Source organism: Salvelinus alpinus, chromosome 6 (assembly GCF_045679555.1).
Source record: "Salvelinus alpinus chromosome 6, SLU_Salpinus.1, whole genome shotgun sequence".
In the NCBI taxonomy this organism is placed as follows: Eukaryota; Metazoa; Chordata; class Actinopteri; order Salmoniformes; family Salmonidae; genus Salvelinus; species Salvelinus alpinus.
Window position 1 is genome coordinate 55,835,504 of NC_092091.1, and position 27,786 is coordinate 55,863,289.

A 27,786-nucleotide genomic window follows, 5' to 3' on the forward strand; every position below is an offset into this window, starting at 1 on the left:
TACCTAAACTTACACAAGCAAGAGAAAAACAATTCAGACAGATAACAAGTGAGGTAGGCTTTGTTTTCATAAAAAAATGTCTAGCTACAACTAGCCAAGTGCAAACCAGCTGTAACATATACTGTATCCAGCTGTAATAAACTAAGACGGATACATTTACAAGCCCCAAACTCAGCAACCTTGCAATCCAATATGCAGAAGCTATTGCCAGTGAAGCAGGGATGAAAAAATATAAACAAAGAGCACGCAGAGACCCAAAAAGTAGAATTTATACAACAAAAATACAAAGAAATCAAGGTGGATCTTCTCTTTTTCACTGAACGTCCAAATGCTTGGCATGCAGATATGCGCAAGGCAAACAAACATCTTAAAACGTCTGGAAACAAGACCATGAGACAATTGTATGTGGACACAACCCTGAAATGCAATATTGATATATATAATAACAGAACAGTAATGATCCAAGTCTCTGAGGCCAGTCTAGAGCTGTTTGAAGAAGAGTTCGACAAAACCTCTCGTGGATGATGAACTAAAAACTGACATGTCTCCACTAGCAACGCCTGCAACTCCCAAAACCTGGGCTTCAAAACAGGAGGCCCACAGTACATCACTCCCTCCCTCACCTGTAGCAGCTGTGTGCACACACAAAAATATTATTGGTAAAACAAATCCAGAACTGCCTCCCCTACTTGAAGTGGAGATTACATAATTCAGGGAGAGCAAACAACAAGAATGTGACACTGTCCAGACGCTGATGGAAGAGTTGAGGCATTTCCAGGAGGAGAACCATGCTTCAATAGAACAGTTAAGACAGAAGTTAAGACAGAACACTTAACACGACACGGTCCAATGATGCCCTCCAAGAGGAGCTGTGTGTGGTAAAGGTGGAGCTGCAGCAGAGAGAGAGAGACATCAATTACCTCCGTCAGCAGCAAATGACTACGCCACCAACAGAGCAGCCCCATACGCCTGAGCCCAGTGCATCCTTCAACCCATCTGCATCACGTCCCCCCAGTCTCGTAGGGTCCACCCTGACCTGCCAACCTCCCAGCCTGCCACATCCTACCCTGACCTGCCAACCTCCCAGCCTGCCACAGCTTACCCTGACCTGCCAACCTCCCAGCCTGCCACAGCTTACCCTGACCTGCCAACCTCCCAGCCTGCCACAGCTTACCCTGCCTCGCCCACCTCCCAGCAGTCTGACCACATTCAGCAAGATCCAGTTCAACTCAGGATACCTCCCAAAACTGCAGTTCTGATGGACTCTCATGGAAAGTATCAGGAAGATAGGAGACTATTTCCGAGACGCCAGACGGTGCCTGACAGTGCACTTCAATAAGTCAAGCTGGAAAAACCTGACATCTTTGTCATACACACTCGGACAAAGGACCTGCGCACAAAAGGAGAAAGAGTGGCTGAGGAAGTGAGAAAGGTGTCAGAGAAAGCACACACCCTGTTCCCACGGACAAACATTATTGTATCCATCCTTCTACCAAGGAAAGTTCTCCCATGGCAGATGATCCAAAATGTCAACAACAAAAATCACCATGGACTGCTCCTCACTACCATTTGTCAGCATCTCTCACCACCACACCCTGACATATGAGCACCTGTACGACCATGTACACCTGGACCATGAGGGAGTCAGAATATTTGCCATGTTAGGCAGAGTTCCACAATTATACCAGCCCAGCAACAGAGTCCCCCCCCCCACCTCCCCACTATCCAAGGAGATAGCAGCCATCGGAGAGACAACCAGACCTGGGTCCGCCTTAGCACAGCTCAAGCAGACCCGGCCCATCACAGCACAGCTCATCCAGACCTGGCCCGCCTCAGCACTGCTCTATCAGACCCGGCCAGCCTCAGCACAGCTCAACCAGGCCCGGCCCATCACAGCAGAGCACAACCAGACCCGGCACACCTCAACTCAGCCCAGCTCTACACATCACCGACCACTACTCTAGGCTCTGGAAAAACTCTGTTGAGGGTAGTGCACCACAAGATGCAGTCCACACCATGTATTATTCTCATCATCAGCCCTCAGATGCTAAGTTTGGAGCTTCACCAGCCACGCTGCCCTTCACACCACCCTCCTCAATTATGCCCCACTACCTCCCTCCCAGGCAAGTTTTTGTTACCCTCCCTATTCCCATCCCCAGGACAGGCCTAGGACAATTCAAGCCCCCAATAGCAGCCCCAACTCTGCAACAGGAGCCACGCCAAGGCCTCTGGTGGTTAGAGCATTGGGCCAGTAACCGAAAGGTTGCTGGATCGAATCCCCGAGCTGAAAAGGTACAAATCTGTTGTTCTGCCCCTTAGCAAGGTAGTTAACCCACTGTTCCCCGAAGACGTGGATGTTGATTAGGGCAGCCCCCCGCACCTCTCTGATTCAGAGGGGTTGGGTTAAATGTGGAAGACACATTTCAGTTGAAGGCATTCAGTTGTACAACTGACTAGGAATCCCCCTTTCCTTTTCCTGTGCACACCCAGAATGGAGGATTGGCAGCCACTCTAGTCCTTTGCAGCAGCTCCACTCCTTCGGCAGGAGCTTCATCCAGGTGGACTGAGCGCTGCCAACACTGCTCTCCCAGTTCCTGCCCCAGCCCTTGCATCCAACGACTTGAGAGAGGTCTGTCAAATGCTCAGTCTGCTCTGCTTTCACGTGGTTGGCCAGGGACCTTGGAAAAGTCTCAGGTCACTCAACAAATAGCTGCAGATGGCTCCATGCCTGTTAGCTCTGATGGGAATGAGCTGTTATAACCCCTTTGACTTTAACTCTCGTAGTGGGTTCGGGCTAATGCACCTAAATGTGCAAAGTATGATGATAAAAAAATGACAGAATTAACATTTGAGTACAATACTCATGTCCTGACATTCTGGTTCTCTTGGAAACATGATTAAATGCTGTCTCTGATAAAGACATTGAAGTAAATTATTATCATGTATTTAGATGTGACAGATTACAGAAAGAGGAAGGGGGGTGGCCATATGTACTATCTAATTTCATTGCAACCCAATCTTTAAATATTTCTGTTCCCAAGATATTTCAGTTCCTGGTTGTAGATGTGTCCATAAACCAGAATACACATTTATTTGTTGCTGGGATTTACCGCCCTCCTTGCTGCCATGGCGGATGCTTTTGGTGCAATATCTAAGTGTTTAACACCTTTTCTGGTCCCTGGAGTCGGTCATTTTAGGGGATATGGATCTGGATTGGCTATCCCTAGCCTCAGATCAATTTAAGAGTATATGCATTGATTTGAATCTGACTCAATTGATCTCAAAACTCACACGGCTAAATGTGAAAAACCCTTTTAACTCCTCATTGATTGACTTAATTCTTACTAATAACCCCGATAAATATTTGTCAAGTGGAGTATTTGCATATGGTCTCAGTCATCATTGTCCCATAGTATGTATTAGAGATACAAAACAGCAAAATACTACTCCTCGTTTAATTAAGAAGGAACATTTGAAAAAGTTCTCAAGGGTTCTATTCTGATTTAGCCACTGTCCCCTGTATTCCTGACCCTGAGTTGGCTCTCGAAAATATATCCTCCAGATGTATTTTTCTTGCAGATAAACACGCCCCTTTTAAACAAAGATAGCTCAGAAGAAAACCAAGCTCATTCAGATGAGAAAGCAGGCCTGGGGCAAAGCAAGGAAAACTGACTCTGGTGGACTTAGGGCTGGGCGATATGGCCAAAATATAATATCACGGTATACATTTGATTTAAGAGTAGTGAGTGATCCTAGGGTGGCAACACATATATCCTAAATTATTTCAATTCGTTTTTCTCCATTCTGATTGTTTTATACTGTTCAATTCAACCAAAACTAATTTCAGCACTTTTATCATTTCTGCATTTCCTGCACTCAATTGCAGCGGTGGAAAAAGTACCCAATTGTCATACTTTATTTACAGATAGCCAGGGGCACACTCCAACATCTTCACAAACTAAGAATTTGTGTTTCGTGAGTCTGCCAGATCAGAGGCAGTAGGGATGACCAGGGATGTTCTTTTGATAAGTGCATGAATATGACAATTTCCCTGTCCTGCGAAGCATTCAAAATGTCATGAGTACTTTGAGTGTCAAGGAAAACGTATGGAGTAAAAAGTTAAAAATATATATATTTAGGAATGTAGTGAAGTAAAAGTAGTCAAATGTAAATAGTAAAGTACAGATACCCCCCAAAAAACTACTTAAGTAGTACTTTAAAGTATTTTCACCTGAATCAGGTGTTCAAAACGCATATCAGACCGAAAGCCTAATGCTTCCTACACTCTAAAAAATCCCGCACTGGATCACTATAGCACATAACCAGCACTGGGTTATTTTAACCCAGCACTGTTGGGTTATGTGAATGACCCAACATGTTGGGTTACTTGATTGACCCCCAAAAATGTGGTTATTTTGACCTAGCAGTGGGTTATTTCTTACTGTTTTGCTAGATTATTATTTTTCATGTATTTTTGACCTAGCAGTGGGTTATTTCTTACTTTATTGCAAGGATATTTTGTTTTACCTTCTCTCTATTACAGAATCTGTTCATTTGTAAACTTACAAATATTTCTAACAATAACAATCCATTTTACAACGTTACTACTGTACACGGTCTATGACATTCTTAAAATGACATATGGCCAATCATGACAAATTGTAGATAAAATACAAAATGTTTATTTTAAGAAATACATTTTAGCTATAAAATGAAGTCATGCAAAAGATAAACAATGATGATGAAAGCCAGGCGATTGTCCCCAGAGTCAGAACGAAGGGTTTGGTATCTTGTTTTTTTGGTCACTTGGCGGAGATATTCAGCCATATTGGTTCCAGCCTGGGAATTTTAGAATAGGATTATAAAACATTGAACAATAATCAAGACACTCATCACACTTTTGCACAAGCCTGTGTGAAGGATGTTAATCTGCACTGAGCTGAGTCCAGACACTTTGTGATTGGTTTACAGCAGGGGTGGGAAGAGTACTGAAATATTCTACTCAAGTAGAAGTACTGTTACTTCAATTAAATTTGACTCAAGTAAAAGTCAAAAGTAGCTCATTTAAAATGTACTCAGAGGAAAAGTAATTGAGTTACTTTTAAAACAAACATTGACCTTGACAATTAGCTAATGTTGCTAAGGTTATCTAAATGTTGTTACACATCTTGTTACAGATATTTCCATGCATTAAATTGAAAAAGTAATAGAGGAAATGAATGTACTATCGGAACTAGGTTCATTTATTTAATGAGCTGCAACAAGGCACATCTGTATGTAAAATATACAATTAACATTTGAAAAGAAATTAAACATTCCAAGAAGAATTAATATCAGTGGTGGAAAGGCTACTGAAATATCTTAATCAAGTAGAAGTACTGTTACTTTAATTATATAAAAATTACTGACTGAAAAATACAAAAAAGTACAAGTACTTGGAAAAGCTACTCAATTACAGTAATGAGATCATTTGTAATTAGTTACTTCCCACCTCTGGTTTACAGTATTACATATTATTCAATATTCCACAGGTATACTTATGCTACAATATGATTTTTGGGCCTCAATGTTTGGACGGGCAGTATTATTTCCAACTCGTTACACTGGTGGTGGGATGAACACTCTCAGGATTGTGCCATCTTTAGTTTCTTAGGGGACAAATACATTACAAGGTTTTAGGGGACAGTCAAAATGGACAAACATTTGAGACACTACTTTCATTTCAATATGTAGCAACCTGCACTCAGTACACTGGTGGTTGGAGAAGCACTCTCAGGGCTATGTCGTCTTTAGTATCTGGGAGACAAAGACAATGTTAGCTAACCCATTAAGTGGAAAGTCAAAATGGATAGCCTAAACATGTGAACAATTGAAACACTCCTTTCATTTTAATATGTAGCTAGCTATAGCTACCTAAAGTAACTCTGTCTGCATCCAGATTGAGACTACGTAGCCAGCTAGCTAGCTAACTAATATAAACAATTAGGCAAAAAAAACATAGTCACTAAAAGCATGAGTTATAAGCTTGCCAACTAGTTACAACCATGTTACATTAACTCAGAGACAGGGAATAGGCCTAGCTTAGTAAAATATATAGCTAGCTAGCTGGTCTAGCTAGCCAAACTGGGTGGGAAACCTAATGTTTGAGCTAACTACCTGACATGAAACAATGCACCTGTCACGGCCGTCATCTAGGTGGAAACGACCGGACCAAGGTGCAGCGTGTTGAGCGTACATATTCTTTTATTTAGAATGTCGTCAACAAAACAAGAAACAAAGAAACGACCGTGAAGCTTACTAGGACTATAGTGCCACTAACAAAGTCAACTACCCACAAACACCAAAGGGAAAAAGGCTGCCTAAGTATGATTCCCAATCAGAGACAACGATAGACAGCTGTCCCTGATTGAGAACCATACCCAGCCAAAACATAGAAATACAAAACATTGAAATAAAGAAACTATAATGCCCACCCTAGTCACACCCTGGCCTAACCAAAATAGAGAATAAAAGCCTCTCTATGGCCAGGGCGTGACAGCACCACACAATAGCGTTAACGTTAGGCTTACAGAAGACAAGCTTTCTACAGACACTGACATAGCTAGCCAGCCAAAAGACAACAAAAACCTTACATTTTTGATACCACACAGCATATAAAATAAATTGTTAGCTAGCCAGCTAAGTTAGAAAACGTTAGCTTAGTAGTTAATGTAAACTCACCCAATTCCGTACAAATGTGCGCAACCACGACATTCAAACGAGGCTGCAAAGAAAACTAATGGGACTGTAGCGACTGTGTTGACTTCAAAATCTGGGGTGTGAACTACGTTTCTATTCAAGCGTTGATCGACATGGTAATGGCTCTATTATATTGGAGAAAAGTTGAAAAAAACTGACCCTCCGTTACATTGTGATGTAACGTACAGCATGCATAAAGCAACTATTTATGTCTTACAATCTCTCTCCACCAGGTGTAGCACTTCTCTCATCGTCTAAAAACAAGAAATGGACAGTGACGGGGTAATGCGGCATACCTAGTCATTTGTGTCGTCACTGCAAGCGATCATGACTCTCAAAAGACAATGTTTACTTCTGAAGATCATTTTAGCACCGCCCCAAAAACCCGATTCAAATTCGACACAAACCTTCAAATAGGTATGTAATGACACATATAAACTCTTTATCGTGTTTTATTTACATTTTAGAGGCGATAAGGTGATAAATTGGACAGATCGAGTGAAAAAAAGCTGTTTTCCCACAAGACATCTGTCCTTCTCACTATCACGCATTAGTTTCGCTTCCCCACCCGGCAATTTTAAAAAGACCCGACAGAGCTCATTGCCTTCTTGAATTATGTAGAAATGGGCAGCGTGGAGCTCATGTCATTGATTTTGTTGGAAAGGGGAGAAATTGTGCTTTACAATGGTATTGACATTACAGTTGATCTGGAAGTATTACGTTTTTGGGGCGCTAAAATAAGGTCAATTGTACGGACCAAGGCGATGTACAAAAGTGAGTGAGTTTACGTTAACTAGCTAGCTAATGTTTGAGCTAGCATGCATGGTGTTGTTTGCTAGATAGCTCGCTAGCTAACATTATCTAAAATTTTCAATGACTGAGATATGTAATTTTAATAGTTAGGTCTATTTAACCTGACTGGATAATTAGCGTTGTTAGCTAACTTTTCCTCACAGTTTTTGGTCAGCCATAACTACTTGCCAATTTATCCGTCAAAGTAATTCCACTATGAGCAGGCTGCACTGTCTGGTAGACTTGCTACAGCTGCAACAATACTCATTCAATAGCTTGCTGGATAACTTTGATATGGCGGGAGAATTAACCCACCCACTGCATCATATATCAATAACCCAGCATTTTTTAGAGTGTAGGTAGTTCTTTATGAATTTTAGTTTCGAAAATTATCTCTCCGCAGAAGCGACAGTTACCGCTTGATTGTCATAGCAACAACAGGGAAACTGGGCAGAAGGGAGTTGTGCTTCAAATACAGCAATTCTGTGACATCTTTAATTGTGCCTCCCATTCTCCTTAACTGCTGGCCTGGGGACAGGTCGTCTAGAAACTAGAGAGCCAATAAATTAGCAGATAAACAGTTCTTGAGAGCTTGAACAAAAAAAGCTGTTTGCGATTTCGTTCATCCTCGTGAACCGGCGTTTGAGTTATGTGGTTGCAATATCAACAGCCCGTTATCTCTGGAATATCTTGGCATGCATCATTCAAGGCTAAATTTAAATTGTGTGCTGCGCAGTGGACATATAATGCACAATGTATCAGGAAAGACTGCCTGGCGTGGCAATACTCAGCATAGAAAACAGTCTGGCTCGCAACTTGGATCTACAGGCCGTGGTGAAAACATTTGCACACAAAAATAGAGGACTTCACGACACCAAGTTGGATTTAATTAGATCTAATTAACCTTGAATATTGCAGCCCATTTGTGTAAGGTGTTATCCAGATGAAACCGTACAACAGTAAATAGCGGGTGAATTTATCCTCAAGCCGACTACTTTTTTCCCAATTTGATGTTTAATGTTAATAAAAGTTGGCAGCTAAATACGGTATATAGCTATAGATAACACACTACATAATGAAACATTCCCGAGTAAGCTAGTGTTTTGAGGGTGGACTGACTGTATTATTTGGCATTAGACAGGTTTTACGCTCAACTTTCTGTCCAAACTGGGAGAGAGTACAAGGACGCCTCATGTCATGCAGGTTCAGGTAGCCTATACAGGACAACAGTAGGGGGGGGCATGTGTAAAATCACCAGGTAAGCCAGTGCAGGAAAACAAGCCATATTACAACCTGTGTTGTGATAATTGCATTGTTTGTTCTATAACCTGTTAGTTCATATGCCTTGACACCGTGATATGTGACTCGTTTCAAGAAGCTAGGCGTATTTCGCACTTCACTACTTCTCTTGTATTTTATTTTATTTTTCTAGGGGTGGATCAGCTTTAATAATGCGAGAGTTTGTCGCTTCCATCAGTGTAATTGTCTGCATCATTTCCAATCCCCAATATATTTTTGGCGTAAATAAATATGTATACACTGCTCAAAAAAATAAAGGGAACACTTAAGCAACACAATGTTACTCCAAGTCAATCACACTTCTGTGAAATCAAACTGTCCACTTAGGAAGCAACACTGATTGACAATAAATTTCACATGCTGTTGTGCAAATGGAATAGACAAAAGGTGGAAATTATAGGCAATTAGCAAGACACCCCCAAAATTTGTGGGCAGAACTGAAAAAGCGTGTGCGAGCAAGGAGGCATGGGCCAAAATGTACCCAACTTGTTGTGGGAAGCTTTTGGAAGGCTACCCGAAACGTTTGACCCAAGTTAAGCAATTTAAAAGGCAATGTTACCAGATACTAATTGAGTGTATATAAACTTCTGACCCACTGGGAATGTGATCAAAGAATGAAAAGCTGAAATAAATCATTCTCTCTACTATTATTCTGACATTTCACATTCTTAAAATAAAGTGGTGATCCTAACTGACCTAAAACAGGGAATTCTTACTTGGATTAAATGTCAGGAATTGTGAAACTGAGTTTAAATATATTTGGCTAAGGTGTATGTTAACTTTCGACTTCAACATTAAATCTCGTACATCCAAATATTTCTCTGCAGCTGTTGATAACCATTGCTATGAACGCTAAAAAGCCAATCTTACTGAAGCATATATCACTCTTTGGCCTATCTCTCTGTACTGATACAGATCTGCTACTCACACAACTACTCTCAGTATCCCACCCCCTTGACCCATCTTCCTCAACTTTCTTTACTGCCTCAGCATACAACACCCTCTGCACTACCCTAACCCTAGTAACTTCAACCTGCCTCTCTCGCACCGGACACTTTTGATCCCCAGACTCATGGACACCCCTACAATTAAAACATACTTATTTTCCCCCCAACGCTACACATTCCTTTGTCTCCTGCCCTTCGGCACACTTCTCACAACTAGGAACCTCCCTCCTACACACTGCTGCCACATGCCCAGAAGTTTGACACCTGTAGCATCATAATGTATATGGCACATAAGCTCATGCGGGATAACTGAAATATCCTAACATCACTTTGTCGGGCAGAGACTCAACATGAAAACTCAAAACAATTACTTTTCTGTTTCACCAGTCATGCCACCATGTCTGCATCGCACCAAATGATGAGTAACACAAACACCTTCACATTTGGTCCACTTTCACATTTACCGCTACCCCAGTAATCACTTCTTTCAATGGCACCCTATTCTTGAGAGCAAAACATTTCACATCTCTTGTCCCAATTAATTTGGTGAGAAGTGCCTGCTCCCTCTGACCAGCAGAAACACAAACAAGTATCACAAGGCAATTTCGGGTTACTTTCACCAATTCAACAGCACCCAACTCCGTTTTCACCCACCCTGAAACCAGAAATGGATCAGCCAAAAGGTAAGGGATCACCTCCTCCAAAAATGTCACTCCTACCGTTACAGACTCATCTTTATCCTGAGTGTCAGTGCAAGCCTCAGGCTCCGATGATTGCACGTCACTACTTCACTGGAGAGGCATTTTATTACATTTTTTATTTTTATCAAAATGATTTTGGTCTTTTTTGGTCTTTTTTTTGGATCCCCATAGCTTTTGTGAAAGCAGCAGCTACTCTTCCTGGGGTACACACTAAACATGACATAATACAGGACATTAAAAGACAACTACATCAATTAAAACATGTTACATGTAGCCTACACACAAACTATCCAGGTCAAATAGGGGGGAGGCGTTGTGCCGTGAGGCTTTGCTTTATCTGTTTTTTTAAAACCAGGTTTGCTGTTCATTTAAGCACTATGAGAGGCAGTTCCATGCAATAATGGCTCTAGATAATACGGTACACTTTCATGAATTTGTTCTAGATTTGGGTACTATGAAAAGACCCCTGGTGGCATGTCTGGTGGGGTAAGTGTGCGTGTCAGAGCTGTGTGTAAGTTGACTATGCAAACAATTTGGAATTCTCAACATAATGTTTCTTATCAAAAGAAGTGATGAAGTTAGTCTCTCCTGAACTCTTAGCCAAGAGAGACTGGCATGCATAGTATTTATATTACCCCTCTGATGACAATGAAGAGCAAGACGTGCCGCTCTGTTCTGTGCCAGCTGCAGCTTAACTAGGTCTTTCCTTGCAGCACCCGACCACAAGACTGGACAAGATAAGACAAAACTAGAGCCTGCAGGACTTGCTTTCTTGAGTGTGGTGTCATGCTCTGCCTTTATCTCTTTATTACAGACAGACCTCTCCCCATCTTTACAACCATTGAAACTATGTTTTGACCATGACAGTTTACAATCTAAGGTAACACCAAGTAATTTAGTCTCCTCAACTTGTTCAACAGCCACACTATTCATTACCAGATTCAGCTGAGGTCTAGAACGTATGGAATGATTTGTACCAAATACAATGCTCTTAGTTTACAAATGTTCAGGACTACAGAAGTTTATTACTGGCCACCCATTCCAAAACAGACTGCAACTCTTTGTTAAGGGTTTCAGTGACTTCATTAGCTCTGGTTGCTGATTTTTATACATGTATGGTTGAATCAGGATACATGGACACACATGCTTTGTTTAATGCCAGTGGCAGGTCATTGGTAAACATAAAAAAAGAGTAGAAGGCCTAGAGAGCTGCCCTGCGGTACACCACACTTTACATGTTTGACATTAGAAAAGCTTCCATTAATGAAAACCCTCTTGAGTTGTATTAGAAAGATAGCGCTGAATCCACAATATGGCAGAGGTTGCAACTGCCCTCAAAGATTAGTGTGAAAAAGTTGTGATGGACTAACATTACTTTCTGCACACAGATGACCGGAGTGACTTGACACAACAATTGTCCAAACAAGGTGTAGCTAGCTACGATGCCGTGAAAAGTTCATCCATGCATATGGTTAAGAGTCTAGATACATTTTCAGATATTATACATAAAGTTGTTTTCATTGCAAGTTAAAGTGTACTGTTAGCTAGCTAGCAAACATTAGCTTGCTGGCTCGCTAGCTAATGTTATGTGGATGATCTGTCTAGTAATATTATTACCATCTCAGAAAGCCATTTGCATTGCTAGTTATAGCCATATGTTAGCTAGCTAGCTAACATTGAACCTAGTTGGTTAGCTTTAGCTACCTGCAAATTCAAACTTCATGGATGGTGGCTTGCTATGCCAATCCGTTTGTCCTGTAGCTATGGGTTGGGATTACAGTTCATTGTTTAGCTATCTAGCTATTTCATGAACATGTGCACATGTCTAGACAACAGTGACCTATCCACTTAGCTAGATGTGGCTGGGGGGTTGCTATAGCATTGATTTTCCCATCAATTTAATGTCTGGGTAAGCATCATCTAATAATTATAAAATATTTTTTTCTGGACACTTTCAAAGTCAGATTAAGACATAGGTCAAGGAGTGGATAAAGTATATTTTTTACATCAAGTTTTTCCTTATTGTAGACTACTACTTTCACCAGTTTTGGTCTTGAAATCATTGGTTGGGTGGGGCTAAGGCTTAAGAGGGTGTGAACAATGCTGAATAAGTCTCGACAAAGAGCTCTCCAGTAGGTGTACCAAAATATTCAAGGTACATTTTCTCAAAAGTGAGGTTACAAGTTTATCAACTTTCAAAACAGAATTACTTTCACATTGTTCCTCAACTGCATTCCATGATATACCATTTTCCAGCTCTGAGTCTCTACTTTAATCCAATGTAAAAAAAACACAATTTCAAATGTTACCACATCAGACTGAATCCAGACCTATAGGCCAGGCCTATAAGGCTGAGACATTAAGAAGACACAATGATAGAATACATTTAACCACACCTTTATTCGATCAAAAACCATAGAGCAACATCTGTCAGGTGAAGTACACAAAACATATTGCTTATGACAAACAGTTACATGACCTACAGCATGGTCAAGCAAGTTAATGTTTCCAAAATTTTCGGACTACTAAACAAGTATTGATTTAGAACCCCAGAGTTACCAGAAGTTGCAAAGAAAACAGGCTCTGCCTCCACTATTCCAGCACCATTTCAACCTCAGCATTTCAGCATCATCTAATCACCTATGCTTAGTCTAAAACAGTGACAACTAAAATATATTAAAAAAACACATGACTTGCCTAGTTAAATAAAAAAGATATATGTGATTGTCCATGGTACTAATTTCTGTGAGTGTGCGTGCTGGCATGCAAGTAGAAAATAAATGTTGACTCACCCTACCTTTAGAGAAACGCAAATGACATCCTCCTCTTCCATGTTGGAAATGGTCATATAGAAGGCTCAACGAATCAGGTTTTGTTGTTCTAGGCTGCCTGGATAAAATGCTTGCTAGTTAGCCTAACTTCCTTTCATTGGCAATGATGTGCCAGGCCACTTAGTTAATGTTAGCCTATAGTAGGCCTATAGCGTGTAAAAATTGTCTGTCCTCGGTTGCAACACTCACTTCCGAGTTCCTGCCTCTGGAAGCAACGCCAACACAAGAACTGTTCATCGGGAGCTTCATGAAATGGGTTTCCATGGCCGAGCAGCCACACAAAAGCCTAAGATCACCATGCGCAATGCGAAGCGTAGGCTGGATTAATGTAAAGATTGCCGCCATTGGACTCATTGGAGCAGTGGAAACGCGTTCTCTGGAGGGATGAATCACACTTCACCATCTGGCAGTCCTACGGATGAATCTGAGTTTGGCAGATGCCAGGAGAACGCTACATTTCCGAATGCATAGTGCCAACTGTAAAGTTTGGTGGAGGAGGAATAATGGTTTGGGGATGTTTTTCATGGTTCGAGCTAGACCCCTTAGTTCCAGTGAAGAGAAATCTTAAACTACAGCATACAATGACTTTCTAGATGATAATGGGCTTCCAACTTTGTGGCAAGAGTTTGGGGAAGGCCTTTTCCTGTTTCAGCATGACAATGCCCCTGTGCACAAAGTGAGGTCCATACAGAAATGGTTTGTCGAGATCGGTGTGGAAGCACAGAGCCCTGACCTCAACCCCATCAAACACCTTTAGGATGAATAGAAGTGCCGACTGCGAGCCAGGCCTAATCGCCCAACATCAGTGTCCGACCTCACTAATGCTGGAAGTAAGTACCAGCAGCAATGCAGTGGAAAGCCTTCCCAGAAGAGGGGAGGCTGTTATAGCAGCAAAGGGAGGACCAACTCCATATTAATGCCCATGATTTTGGAATGAGATGTTTGACGAGCAGCTAACCACATACTTTTGGTCATGTAGTGTAGCTCTTGTGGCTCTTGAACATCTTCATTCTCAGTTAAGACATTCATGCGAGACACTTACACCCTAAAAAACACAGCTTTTTTGTCCCACGCTATGAACAGAGGAACATCACATTTGTGGTGGGCTGACCAGTGACCAGACCGTGACCTTTTTAACAAAGTACATTGCCTGTTCCAAAGACCTTCCTCTCGCTCTTCCACCCAGCTATGTGTCAGACAGCCTCTGACCTCATAATCACAGGAAACCACAAACATTTCCTGTTTAATGTCCGATTCGAATGTAGCTTAAATACCACAGAGTCTGAATATTATTTTTTACCTAATGATTTTTAGATATTGATATCCATGAAATAATGTCACGACTTCTGCGGAAGTTGGTCCCTCTCCTTGTTCGGGCGGCGTTCGAAGTTACCGACCTTCTAGCCATCACTGATCCTCTTTTCATTTTCCATTGGTTTTGTCTTGTCTTGTATCACACCTGGTTCCAATCCCATCAATTACATGTTGTGTATTTAACCCTCTGTTTCCTCTAATGTCCTTGTCGGTGATTGTTTTTCGTAAGTGTTTGTGCACGTTTGTTCTGGCGTGCGTAGGGTTATTTGTTTTACCCACGTTATTATTGTTATGTTTCCCGGTGGTTTTTGTTCAATAAACTACGCCGTTGGAAACACAGTTTTTCTCTCCTGCGTCTGACTTCTCTGCCGTCAGTACGCACCCCCTTACAAATTATTTCTTCATTTTGGGGATAAAGCCATGCCCATTGTCCTTCAATGATTCATCATTGTTGAGGGATTTCCCAAGTCACAACACCATAAAGTTGCATGTTTTACTATCCCATCCATAGTCTTTAGTCTTTTCAGACATCAATGGGCAGGCGCTGTGAGCCTAAACACAGTGAACCTGTGAGCTCTGTCAGTTGGACAAAATTTGAATAGATTGCAAATTAGTTTCAAATGACAAGCTACAGTCTAAGAGAACTATAAAAGGTCAGCCTGTTGTTTCTAAAAGATTATTAATCTCTCATTTAAATTATTTTATGATTCAATAAAGTATTGGCATACTCTGTAGTTGGTGTATAGATCACAAACTTGTATATCCTACACCTCTTTCGTCCCACGAAAGAGCTCTGTTTAAGAAACTAGTCTCTGTCTGTATCTATCCCTTACTGTAAATATTTGTCTAATGCTCAGACAGGATACAGGAGGATAGAGAGAGGAATGCTATTTTGGAATGAGTCTTAGCGATAGGCTGTTTAAATGTGGCACTGTTTAAATGAATTAGCATTTACAAATGTGACCATATTTAAAAGGGGGGAGGGGGATTAGGGAAATTCCCATTCGGTCTGTGCTCAACGCACTAGGCTGCTAGCCTCTCTTATCAGGGGACACAACAAACATACAAAGATAGACCCAAATGTTTTTTTCCCCAAAGTTACGAATTAATACATTGAACATTTAAAAAATATAATGTTTAGGCTACTTATCTATCATCTCCCACTTACACTTTTAGTTAGTGCAGAAAATCAGTAACAACAAAAGAAACATACCTTCAATGAGAAAATATAGCAGCATGAACGTCAGTCTGGCAAGCCTTCTCCATCTGAACAAATGGTTCATTGCTATTAAGCTCGAGCTGTTCAGTGGTGCGCACTGTGAAGAACCTGAAAGATGTGATCTTGTCGTTGTACAGAGGAGAGGAGAGAATAGACTCAACCAGACCAGCAGTCCTCTGGGGTTTATTCCTTTTGCCAATTCTGTTGCAAAACGTTTCTTAAACAGAAGCAATTGGAATGGGGAGGGACCTTCCTGAATTTATCCAATAGAAACTCTCATTTTAGTTGCAACTGTTTGGACTAATGATTACACCCCTGAGTGGTGTAGCTGCCAACCCTGTCAGTATTCACATCATCACAGTCAACACAACAACACCCTGTGAAGATGGAGGACTTGGAGAAGACATATGTGTGAGAAATCATATAATCCATTATTGCCATCAACTCATTGGATTATAATACCCATCCCTCTTGAGACGGGGAGCGGTTAGTAGATTTGTTGTGTAGTGATGAACCAGAGTGTACTGTAGGTTGTTAAAGAGCACCTTCTAGTGGAGAAAATTTAGAATTTCACAGTGAACTGTTTGCATCATCTTGTATGGTAACCTTATATGTTCTATTATGTGAGGTATATACACTGAGTGTACAAAACATTAGGAAAACCTGCTCTTTCCATGACATAGGTGAATCCAGGTGAAAGCTATAATCCCTTATTGATGTTATGGTCACCTGCGAAATCCACTTCAATCAGTGTAGATGGAGAGGAGACAGGTTAAAGAAGGATATTTAAACCTTGAGACAATTGAGACATGGATTGTGTATGTGTTCCATTCAGAGAGTGAATAGGTAAGACAAAAGATTTAAGTGCCTTTGAACCGGGTATGGCAGTAGGTGCCAGGCGCACTGCTTTGAGTGTGTCAAGAACTGCAATGCTGTTCGGTTTTTCACACTCATCACTCAAGAAGGGTCCACCACGCAAAGGACATCCAGCCAACTTGACACAACTGTGGGAAGCATTGGAGTCGACATGGGCCAGCATCCCTGTGGAACGCTTTCGACACCTTGTAGAGTCCATGCCCTGGCAAATTAAGGCTGTTCTGAGGGCGGGTGCAACTCAATATTAGGAAGCTATGTAGATTGATGAGGGAAAAAAACTATTTTATAAATTTTAGAACAAGGCTGTAACATAACAAACTGTGGAAAAAGTCAAGGGGTCTGAATACTTTCTGAATGCACAAGGGTTTCATTCAAGCTTGGATTCTGAAGGCACTGTATGTCATGTATTGTATTTCTCCCCCCCCCCCCCACACAGCACAACACCACAGAACAAAGACAAGAGGCATGGAGAAAGATACTGTCCTGTTATCCTAGTAGCAGCCTTGGTGGTGTTCCCAGGAATCTTTGCAGCGTTATTCACCATAGGGTGAGGCCAACAAAGGTAAGATATATTTACTGTAATACAGTTCACGTATCCTGTACGTGTCCCTCAAAAAGAGCTGTTTCTGTCTAACTCATTCTGTGTGCATTCATTCTCTCACTTCATATTATCCAGAGATTCTTTGAATGTTGATGGATAGTGGATGACCAATCCTTTGAAAAGCAGAGAACAAAGTTAGAGAGAGAAAGTAGGTTAGTTGAAATTGAAAACCAATGGACTTGTAACACAATGCTGCTTGGAAGAGTCTTTGGAATCTCCCTGATTTGAGGCTGGGCTGCAGGTGACTGAACAAAGAGAACATCTGCCTCAGGAATATGTTTGGGAGGAGCAGACAGATTGTGGGACGGTTGGGGGCCTGTGTGGGGTAACCAGAGATCTGTGTGGGTGTGTTGTGTCGGCTAACTCAGCCAGGTGAAACCTAGAAGATTGTACTTGGTATGAGTGGGGGGATAAACAAGCTGCGTGGGGGCTGAAATTTGCCTTGGCAAAGAGCCCATCAACTGCTTTAACGTTTAAATTAATAATTTACCCTGTCCACAATCAGACATACAGTGCTGAATGTATCATCAATATCATATTCGCATATAACTTTACCGGTACCTCAATTTGTTATTCAGAAGGTTGTTGTGGATGATCTCATGTGTTTACATTGAATAGGATATCAAGGTGTTTTGACACTTGAACAGGTTATTCTGGTGTATCTCTAGATCAGGGTTTTCCAAGCTCGGTCCTTGGGCGCCCCCTGGGGGCAGATTTGTTTCCCCCCAAGCACTACACAGCTGATTCAAATGATCAAAACTTGATGTTGAGTTGGTGATTTGAATCAGCTGTGTAGTGCTATGGCAAAAGCCCAGGACCGAGTTTGGGAAACCCAGCTCTTTATGACAGATTGATAAAGCCATCACCTGCTGCTTATCTATTGCATCATATTTTCAAACAGCCTATGAAAAACTGCCTGAAGACCAGGGTATCAGGCCAGGGTATTATGTAGATACAATGAAGATTAGGTACATTTACAATGGAGGTTACTGAGTGTTAATGTCCGTTAGAGAGAATGGTAAATGGTAGTTCATGTGTCAAGACAAATGCAGTTAATAAGAAAATGCTCTAAAAAGTGCAGCTGCTACAGTACATCTTTTCAATACTGTTGGGAAGTAAAGAGTATTACGCTTGTTGCCTCTATCAGATCAGAGTGTTATGTCTCTTTCTGTGAGCATGGTGTGGTCCTGTTAGAAATGTATAGAACATACTGTACAGACACCTCTTCTGTACATCACTCTGCAAAGTTCTTTGAATAAAGCCCTGATGTTCTGATCTATCTAAAGAAGAGTAGAAATGGACACTTATAAGGCAGGTATTTATGTTTTAGAGGTGTGAGGTCACTCCCCAAAGTTAAAATATGATTTGCATTTTTTTTTTTTTTACAATCAATGTAGTGTTTTGGAAAAGGTAGGAAATGTTTGCTTGAACACAGGATGCAGGTCAAATAAAGTGGCTTATCTTCCAGGCAGTGTCATCACACACACACACACACACACACACACACACACACACACTCTGACATACTTGAATAGCTTGGCTTATCTGATGCCAAGTACAGAGACACTAATGCCAAAAAGTCTGCAAGTACAGAGACAGGTATCCATAGTAACAAATGAGTCCTGAGTGTTTACAGAGCCTGTCCAGGGGGGTGAGCGTTTGTATGCTTCTGCCAGTTAGTCATTTCACCATATTTACTTTCCTTTATTTGTCTTCATAGATTCATCCGAAAGAGTGCAAGTTGACATTGATTATGCATCGATAACTCCTAAAAAACGAACAGATAATAAGGTTAGTAAAAATGTTACAGGCTGATTGACAATACAGCAGCTTTAGCAGCCCTCATGTCTACAACTGTAGGCTTTATCTCTGTGTCAGTGGGTTAATGTGGTCTTGAGTTGCACAGACCACCTGAGTTTGATACCCGGCCTGATGTCATTGTAACCAGTTTTGCCCATATGATATGGTTGGGTTGCACAATGAGAAGCCACACAGCACATATGGTATATAATAATGCCTTTGATCACCTGTGTCTTTTACAGTATTTGCAAAGTCTGTGGACTTTTAAAGCTTGGCTTCGTGGTTCCTCCCAATAGCGTTAGGAATGGTTCTAGATGTGTTGTGTTGACTGTTGAGTTCCCTACTGCAGAACAATGAGAGTAGACAGGAGAGCATCAGCGGTGGTCCTGTTTTCTTCCTCTGGCACAAAGTTTCTAAGAAGCATAAAAACCTTCTTTTTTTTGTTGCTTTCCTTCCCCTTTTTATCTCCCCTCTCTCTGCCCCTTCTTTCTCTGTCCCTCTCCGTCCTTCCCTCCCACTCCGTGCCGAGGAGGAGCGAACAGGTATACCAGAATTGGAGTCGCGTGGAGACAACCCTAACCTGACATCAGTTTATGACATTGCATGAAGGAGCAAAACGGGAAGTCACCGAGAGGCCGACATGATAACTCACATTATGCAGAGGACTATGTATCATAAAGAGGACGTTGAAACAAAATGTAAGTCAAAAATTATTCACCCAGAAAACATTTTAGAGGCAGAGTTGTTAACGGAGAAAAATCCCCTGGAACTGTTGGCTGATATTATAATATCTATTAGGCTTTAAAAAAAATAATGTTTTAAGTGGTGGATCAGCTTAATATTGCGGAAAGATTGTTGCTTCCATCAATGTAATTGTCTGCATCATTTCCAATCCCACATATATTTTTGGGTAAATATATAAATCCATATACATATACATACACATATGCATACATATACACATATATACATACACATACCTATATAGATATACATACTTTTTTAAAGAATATACCTTTATTATTCCCCGCAAACTCTACCACCTTCATGGGAGAAATATGCCCTGGAACTGTTGTGCTGATGTTATAATTTCAGGCTTTCTTTGTAGGTCATTCTCACAGACCTGTCAAATAGGGGCCTCGATGACATCCACTGATACTGACCAATTCAATAACTATGCTTTGAGTGAGTAGAAGGATCAGGATACTCCGTCTTTTTAAATGTCTTTTGTCCCAAATCCCAATGTATAAGTTAAAACAAATGGAACTATCCTCTAATCCAATTCACTAGTGTGTTTGCTATGCTACTGCTGACCAAAGCTTCTTTTCAGTTCTGTCTGTTCTGTTACCACATGTAGGTGCCTCCCCTGTATCTTTTTATAGCTGGTCATTGTTTAGCTTGCCGGTGGATAGCAGCTGTGTACATAATATAAAAAGAGCAGGTCTTTGAGATAAAGCCACCTACTCCTTAGAAGCAATGGCTGTTAGGCTCCTTTAGAAACTAAAGGTCCATAGATACATGTTTTCCTTTCACCATGTATGTTGTATTGAAACATTTCTGAGGGGCAGATCTTGACTTTCCATTTGATCTTGAGTGACATTTTCCTCTTCTTAATGCTTTTTGCTAAATGTATCTCTGGGCTAAATTGTAGCTCTTAATTAGCTGGTTTTGTTTATTATGACGGACCATTTATTGGTTGTCCTTGTCTATGTAGCACATCCTCCCTTAAGAATACAATCACTTCCTCCTGCAGACTCTGTACACTCTCCTTCTATCAGAGAATGTTGTGCTCCACCTACATTAGTGCAGCCTTTGTATATATCTGTGCCAGCACAGGTTACTGTGACCCGAAAATACAACATCTGTCAATACAATAGTGAGTTGTTGCACTGTAGGCTATTTCATTTTTTGCTACTCTAGTAAGTACTAAGACTGAATATGAATATATAATCCACTTTACACTATTTTAAAATATCTCTTGATTTATTAAAACTGATAAAGATAAACATGTTGTACTGAGTCATAGACTTACCCAAACATTTCATTTAAAGTCATACATTTTTTAAATATTTCCTGATGTTTAACAGTCATCAATACCCATGCTTGAAATACAGTATATACCAATGTTACACGCCCTATCGCAACCCCAAATATTATGTTAGATCACTCCACTCTCCGTTTTTGTTGTCATTTAAATCTTTGTAAACAAACAATGTATTGCTTCAGAATACCTGTGTAAACTGTCATTCCTTGAATCCATAGCTGCTTCTATGAGTTTGAGAGTGGAAACATTTCTCCAGAAACATAACTCCATGTTGTGGTTTTAATGTAACCTACTTCTAGGGTCAAATAGGAGGGACCACTGTAATTGGTTGGTGGATTCTCTATTTAGTGAGTTTAAGTGTGTGTGACCATTTGTCCTCTCACTGCATGCCATAAAAACTGTACATTTCAAATTTGAAAAAAATTATGACTGTAAACAGTGAATTACTAACTTTTTATTTAAAAATCCTATACAATTTCAAGCTTTGTTTTGAGGAAACGTTGGCCTTTTCTTCCAATCCTTTTCCCCCATCTAGTGGTTGAAATTTTTATATTTCAGTATACTGTATACTGTACATAATACACAATGTTTCGCTCTGAGACAGTGTACTGTAAATTGTGTAAGTGTATCTTAAATCATGTGCAACCAAAATCTTCTCTAACCGTTCTATGCTTTAGACTGTGGTCACACATTTGTGTGCCAATGTGCCATTATTATCACATTATTGTGAGTAAAAATGTAAACATTTGTGAAATATGCCATGTCGATGCTACTTTTATTGTTTGAATCACATTTGGTAGCCAAATATGAAAGCCTCATTTATCAGTCTGGGTTATTGTTATTTATGTTCATTTTAATATTGTAATATTACTGTATTATTGTGTTTGTATTTTTTATATGTTGTGGTAGAGTGTAATAATATGTTGTTATGTACTGTTTTATTTTGTATGTAATTGCGTAATCGTGACTGGACCCCAGGAAGAGTAGCTAATGGGGACATGGAATAAATACAAATAGAAATGTCTCAAAATTGGTATCTATCTTACCTCTATATTGTTTTACGTCCTCCAGATTTGTGAAGAAAGATGATGAGTTCAACTGCGAGCCTTTCAGTTAGCCTTAAATTCTCGCACATCATCCAGCCTAGCTGACACAATGCAATTTTCCAGATTTTTGACCACTTTTTTTTCCTCCGGCCTCCATTGATTTAGTCACCCTAATTTTTGCTATCGCTAAGGGTAAAAACCTTGAACAGATTATGAATGAGACATGCGGGTTTGGACCATTGGTTTTCATAGAGGAGTATCTACACAATTAACATACTATTTTACCCTCTGGTCAAAATATATGTTTTTGACTGGACATCTTAATGATATATATTAAGGTCTTAGTCCACTCCATTACACTCAAATGTTACTTCAACTTCAACCAGTGAATGGCTAGCGATGGCTAGCTATGCTAGCTGTTCTACCAGTCTCTCTTAAAGAGTGTTATCAAGTTAATAGCACACCCTGCACACAAAAAGTTATATTTGTAAGAGGTCTGCAGTAGGTTGTTAACGATATCACCGAAGTACGTTGTATCGGACATTTAAAACAACAATCAGAGCTACTTAGAAAACAGTCACTTATTTAATTGAAGAGAATTAACAAGGCAAACTTGGGGCTAATTTTGACGGGGTACGACGGCATTAGAGAGATGTGGCTGCTGTGAAACGTTATTCTGTGAGGAACTATTAGAGGTTGATGTCCGCGCCGGACCTGACTTTGGTGACATCATCACAAGTTATTAAATAAAAGCCCTGTCTTTTCTCATTTGGGCAAAGGTCTGTCCTCTGCCCTCTCTCCTCCGTAACCCGGAAACGAATAAGTGGTTGAGTGCTTGAGCAGAGTGTCAATTCGTTACTAGGCAAACAGAAGGTGTTCCTCCCCTCCTTGATACCCTTCTTTTGGCAAGGAAGTACAAGTGTATCCAAACTGAGTCCTTCTTGGAAGAGTTTTGAAATCTGCCACACCCCATTTCAATCAGCTATTGTTTTCTCGAAGGAGAAAACCATGAAAACATTTAAAAACGATATGCTACTTATCCTTTTATGTATAAAATGTCTTGCACAACTAGCTAAATTAGTTTATATCACTCTATACATTTATTTGGTGACTCCATTTGATTTCCAAGACTGTGTCCTTCCACTAAAACTGTTATTTGTTATTCATTTTTGAAGTAATTACAAGCATGAAACCTTGAACATAGACTGCTGACACCCTGTGGAAGCCATAGGATATGCATCCAGGGAGCTAATTTACAACATGACCTTTCTCTTGCAATTCTAATTCTGGTCTCTCTCAAAAACAAAATCTGGTTGGTTTGTCTTTGGATTTTCTCCTACCATATCTATTGTGTTACATTTTCCTACATTATTTTAACATTTCTACAAACTTCAAAGTATTTTCTTTCCAACGGTACCAATTATTTGCATATCCTGGCTTCAGGGCCTGGGCTACAGGCAATTTACTTTGGGCACATCATTCAGGCGGAAATGGAGGAAGAAAGGGACCTATCCCTAAGAAGTTTTAAAGACATATTTGGATAGCTAACAGCATTTTAATGTACATTGCAGACATCATGTCTCTGTTCATGTGATACATATTATAAATTATTTTAAACCAAAGAGAAAATACAACTGTTATCTCTTTCACTATCTCTCTCTCATGTATCCATATTTTATGTACACTATATTTTGGGAAACCAACTCACAAGGATTGGGAGAGAGTGAGTGTGGGTGATATTGGCCAATTCATGTGTGGGCGTTGAGGGTCAGTGCACGCTGGGTCAAACAGTAGTTGAATCTCAATAGTCACCTTTTGTTCATCTGAATTCATGTGGGTTAAAAACAGAACTGCTGAAAGCAAATACATCCACAATAATTATTTTACCTGTCCCATGTTTCAGATCAGTGCATTTGAAGCAGAGGAGAGGAAGCCACTGAGGACTATTGAGATACACCCACTGAAGGAGGTTAGCTTCAAGACAGAGTTTGTCTCTGTGGGTAGTCTACACTAGCGTCCGACCCAGGACAAGCTCAGATCATTCATTTATTGTAAGGTGATTTCTGTGAAGCTGTTTGTCTCAGAGTCTGACTTAACAGGATAGACCTAAAGTGTCAGCTAAAACTATCTGGGACTGGACAAAGAAAGGACAGAGATCCGGTAAGGACAGACACTTGCTGGCACAGACACACACCACCCCAATTAATAATAATTGAATTATATACACATTAGTTTGTGTTTTAACTCCACATTAGGTGATCAACCTCAGGTTCTAGCAGCTATGACTGACTGCAAATTATGCAGCTTTGGGGTTCGCGTGATCGCGAGTATGTACACAGGGAGAGGCTGAGACGGCACGGCTTGCCACAACTTTTAAGTGCATGCAATTTATCAGTATGTGTGACTAGGTGCAAGGTCCATTGATCTACATTTTAATCTTGCCTTCAAAGTTACATAAAACATTACTGTGCACTCACAGTAATCTACAGTAAAGATAATGCAGACACGAAAACACACATAGTCCCGAGCAGAGTTCTTATGACAATGTTTGAGTTTGGTTTCCTCAGCCTGAAGAACACTTGCATGGCAGTCCCTCCCTCTCACCTCTTACTTAGGCAACAATCAGTCATGTGAATAATCAGTCTGTCATAGTCGCAGACTAGTCACCACATCTTCAGAAAGTAGTGGAGAGGCAGGATAGAATATCACTCCCCCATTCTTCCTGTCTCTGTCTAACTCTCTCGCTAGCATTTGTCTCTGTGTCTCTCTCACTCTCTCTCTTGCTCTCTCTCTCTCTCTCTTGCTCTCTCTCTCTCTCTCTTTCTCTGTCTCTGTCTCGCCAACCATCCTTCTATATCTCTATCCCTACAGTTCAAGATGGTGCGGTCTGTCAGAGAAGAAGGTAGTCAGCTGAGCACCGTACAAGACCTGAAGGACTCTGGCTTCGGCCGTCCTCCTCCCCGACACGGCCTCAAACTCCTTTTCTGGTTCGCCAACGAGTGTGTGGCGTTCAATCACCACGGCGACATGCTGGTACAGTGCCACCCTGAGATGGAAGAGTTCGGCTTCCACTACTTTGGCAACTTCGAGGAGATTCTCCCAGTTCTATCGCGAGACCGCAGGGAAAGCTACTTCGAGGTGGGCAACCTGAACACAGAGACCTATTCCAAAGCCAAGGACCTACCGGACTACGTGAGCCAGGACTACGGGCTTTCCCTGGGCTACCGCCAATGCAACAAGGACCGCATCATCATCAGGCTGAAGCAGGGGGACGTGACGGCCACCTATGTCACCGAGCACAAGGAGGATGGCGGCCGGGGGGAGTTTGACTCCGAACGCACCCACCTTGTAAATCCGGATTTGATCCGCATCATCCAGGACCCTGAGCTGGAGCTAGCGACATTCCTGGACCAGACGGGCTACATGGGGCTGTCGCTGAGAGAGCGCCTCCTCAGAGCTTTCATGGTCTTTATCTTTTGTCTGGTCTTCCTGGTGATCACTTTTATCATTTTGAGCATCTTAGGGAAGTTGTAGAGAAAGGATTCTGATGTTAGCCATTGTGCATTAATATGTTAAGTCCATAGGTAATTTGCCATAGTGTTTTGATTGGGTAAGTCATATAGCCTAGTAAATACAACAGTTATATTATTTTAGAAATTGTAAAATAGTTATGTTACAAATAGTATATTATCAGGCCTATTTGCAATATATGATATATTATCTGTTTAAAAAAATGAATTTACATGGATGGAAACTTTCTTTCTGTGATTATTTTGAGTAAAAATCAAAGAAGAAAAGAAGAAGAAATATGTCTCTCTCTTGTTATTTTCTTAAAGCAAACAATGTAATCTCTCTTGTTGTTTCATTAAAGCAAACAATGTAATCTCTCTTGTTATTTTCTTAAAGCAAACAATGTAATCTCTCTTGTTGTTTCATTAAAGCAAACAATGTAATCTCTCTGGTTGTTTTCTTAAAGCAAACAATGTAATCTCTCTTGTTGTTTTCTTAAAGCAAACAATGTAATCTCTCTTGTTGTTTTCTTATAGCAAAAAATGTAATCTCTCTTGTTGTTTTCTTAAAGCAAACAATGTAATCTCTCTTGTTGTTTTCTTAAAGCAAACAATGTAATCTCTCTTGTTGTTTCATTATAGCAAACAATGTAATCTCTCTTGTTTCATTATTGCAAACAATGTAATCTCTCTTGTTGTTTTCTTAAATCAAAAAATATAATCTCTCTTGTTGTTTCATTATAGCAAACAATATAATCTCTCTTGTTGTTTTCTTAAATCAAAAAATGTAATCTCTCTTGTTGTTTCATTATAGCAAACAATGTAATCTCTCTTGTTGTTTTCTTAAAGCAAGCAATGTAATCTCTCTTGTTGTTTAATTATAGAAAACAATGTAATCTCTCTTGTTGTTTCATTATAGCAAACAATGTAATCTCTCTTGTTGTTTCATTAAAGCAAACAATGTAATCTCTCTTGTTTTCTTAAAGCAAACAACGTAATCTCTCTTGTTGTTTTATTGTAGCAAAACTGTAATCTCTCCTGTTGTTTCATTATAGCAAATATCGGATGTCATCTCATGGGAATATTACTCCGAACCCTCAGAACAATCTGGTCCGGACCAAACCACTTTGGACAGTTTGGTCCGGCCCACTTGCGATCGGGAACAGGACCAGACCACGTCCTTGTTGGGACTATCGCTGAGAGAACGGTGCACCAGAGTCTTTGTAGTCATCATAGTGGTTCTCCTGGTCATCACTTTGTTTTGGTCATCTTAGGGAAGTTGTAGAGATAGCAGTCATTGTAGCTGTTGTGCTGCGGTTGGTCCATCAGGGTTGGGGTCAATTCCATGTCAACTCAGTCAATTCAGGTAGTAAACTGAAATAAAAAATGTACTGACGGAAAAGCTTTGAGAATTGACTAAATTGAAATGGAATTGACCCCAACCCTGATGGACAAATAACAGCACAACAGCTACAATGACTCTCTAACCTCCGTAAGATGACCAAAACGATCAAAGTGATGACCAGGAGAACCACTATGATGACTACAAAGACTCTGGTGCACTGTTTTACTTGAATTTTTACTTGGTTTTACTTGCAATGACTGGGATATGTGGTTGTCTTTGCCTACCTTAGTTGAAGGCACTGACTGTAAGTCAGTTTGGATAAGAGTGTCTGCTAATGTTATGTTTTTTAAATATTTTTGTAATCGATAACATATCAGATTTCTAATACGCCGATTTAGAATGAAATACAAAGAAGACAAGCTGTATAATTTGTCTTTATTTCACCTTGTGATATATTTCTGTTCTTTACACAAATAGGAAACAGAAACTTTTCTAATACACACACACACACACACACACACACACACACACACACACACACACACACACACACACACTTTTGATCATAAATAAGAATGTGTAAACCAGACCTACAATAAGAGCTGCTCTACAGAGTCCAAAGACATGGCAGATTCACACGTAGGCGACAGATCTGAGGGAATGGTGGATGGAATCTGGATGCTGCTGAATGTGGTGTAGAAATGGTAAAACTATCTTGGGAAGA

General features: G+C 40.5%; 2 protein-coding genes across 10 annotated transcripts in view; one reads left to right on the forward strand and one right to left on the reverse strand.

Annotated features, from left to right (window-relative positions):
- LOC139578925 (protein NLRC3-like) overlaps positions 1-16,043 on the reverse strand; it is a 30,620-nt gene extending 14,577 nt beyond the window's left edge. For 5 of the 6 annotated variants that reach the window (XM_071407058.1, XM_071407057.1, XM_071407060.1 and 2 more), the window contains exon 1: positions 15,836-15,975. The gene's annotated coding sequence lies outside the window, so the exon portion shown is untranslated. Of the gene's footprint in view, positions 1-15,835 lie in introns of all 6 variants that reach the window. The other variant, XM_071407059.1, reaches the window with a different exon arrangement.
- A 108-nt stretch (positions 16,044-16,151) lies between these two features.
- On the forward strand, positions 16,152-26,683 carry LOC139578930 (uncharacterized). Of its 4 annotated transcripts, XM_071407069.1 has the most exons (6): positions 16,155-16,252; positions 17,154-17,279; positions 19,039-19,109; positions 19,651-19,816; positions 24,112-24,368; positions 25,080-26,683. In XM_071407069.1, exon 6 carries the CDS (start codon positions 25,086-25,088, stop codon positions 25,740-25,742), a length of 657 nt encoding a protein of 218 aa, XP_071263170.1. In that variant the 5' UTR covers positions 16,155-16,252; positions 17,154-17,279; positions 19,039-19,109; positions 19,651-19,816; positions 24,112-24,368; positions 25,080-25,085; the 3' UTR covers positions 25,743-26,683. The 4 variants fall into 4 exon arrangements, 3 of the variants coding, with proteins under 3 accessions (XP_071263170.1, XP_071263171.1, XP_071263169.1); XR_011675647.1 differs by lacking the exons at positions 24,112-24,368; positions 25,080-26,683 and adding an exon at positions 20,227-22,450 and having other exon boundaries at positions 16,152-16,252; positions 19,039-19,816; XM_071407070.1 differs by lacking the exon at positions 24,112-24,368 and having other exon boundaries at positions 19,039-19,816.
- Positions 26,684-27,786: the final 1,103 nt, after the last annotated feature.

What these genes read in the sequence shown, in the direction of transcription:
- LOC139578930 (XM_071407070.1), top strand. Translation starts at nt 25,086, where the DNA reads ATGGTGCGGTCTGTCAGAGAAGAAGGTAGTCAGCTGAGCACCGTACAA.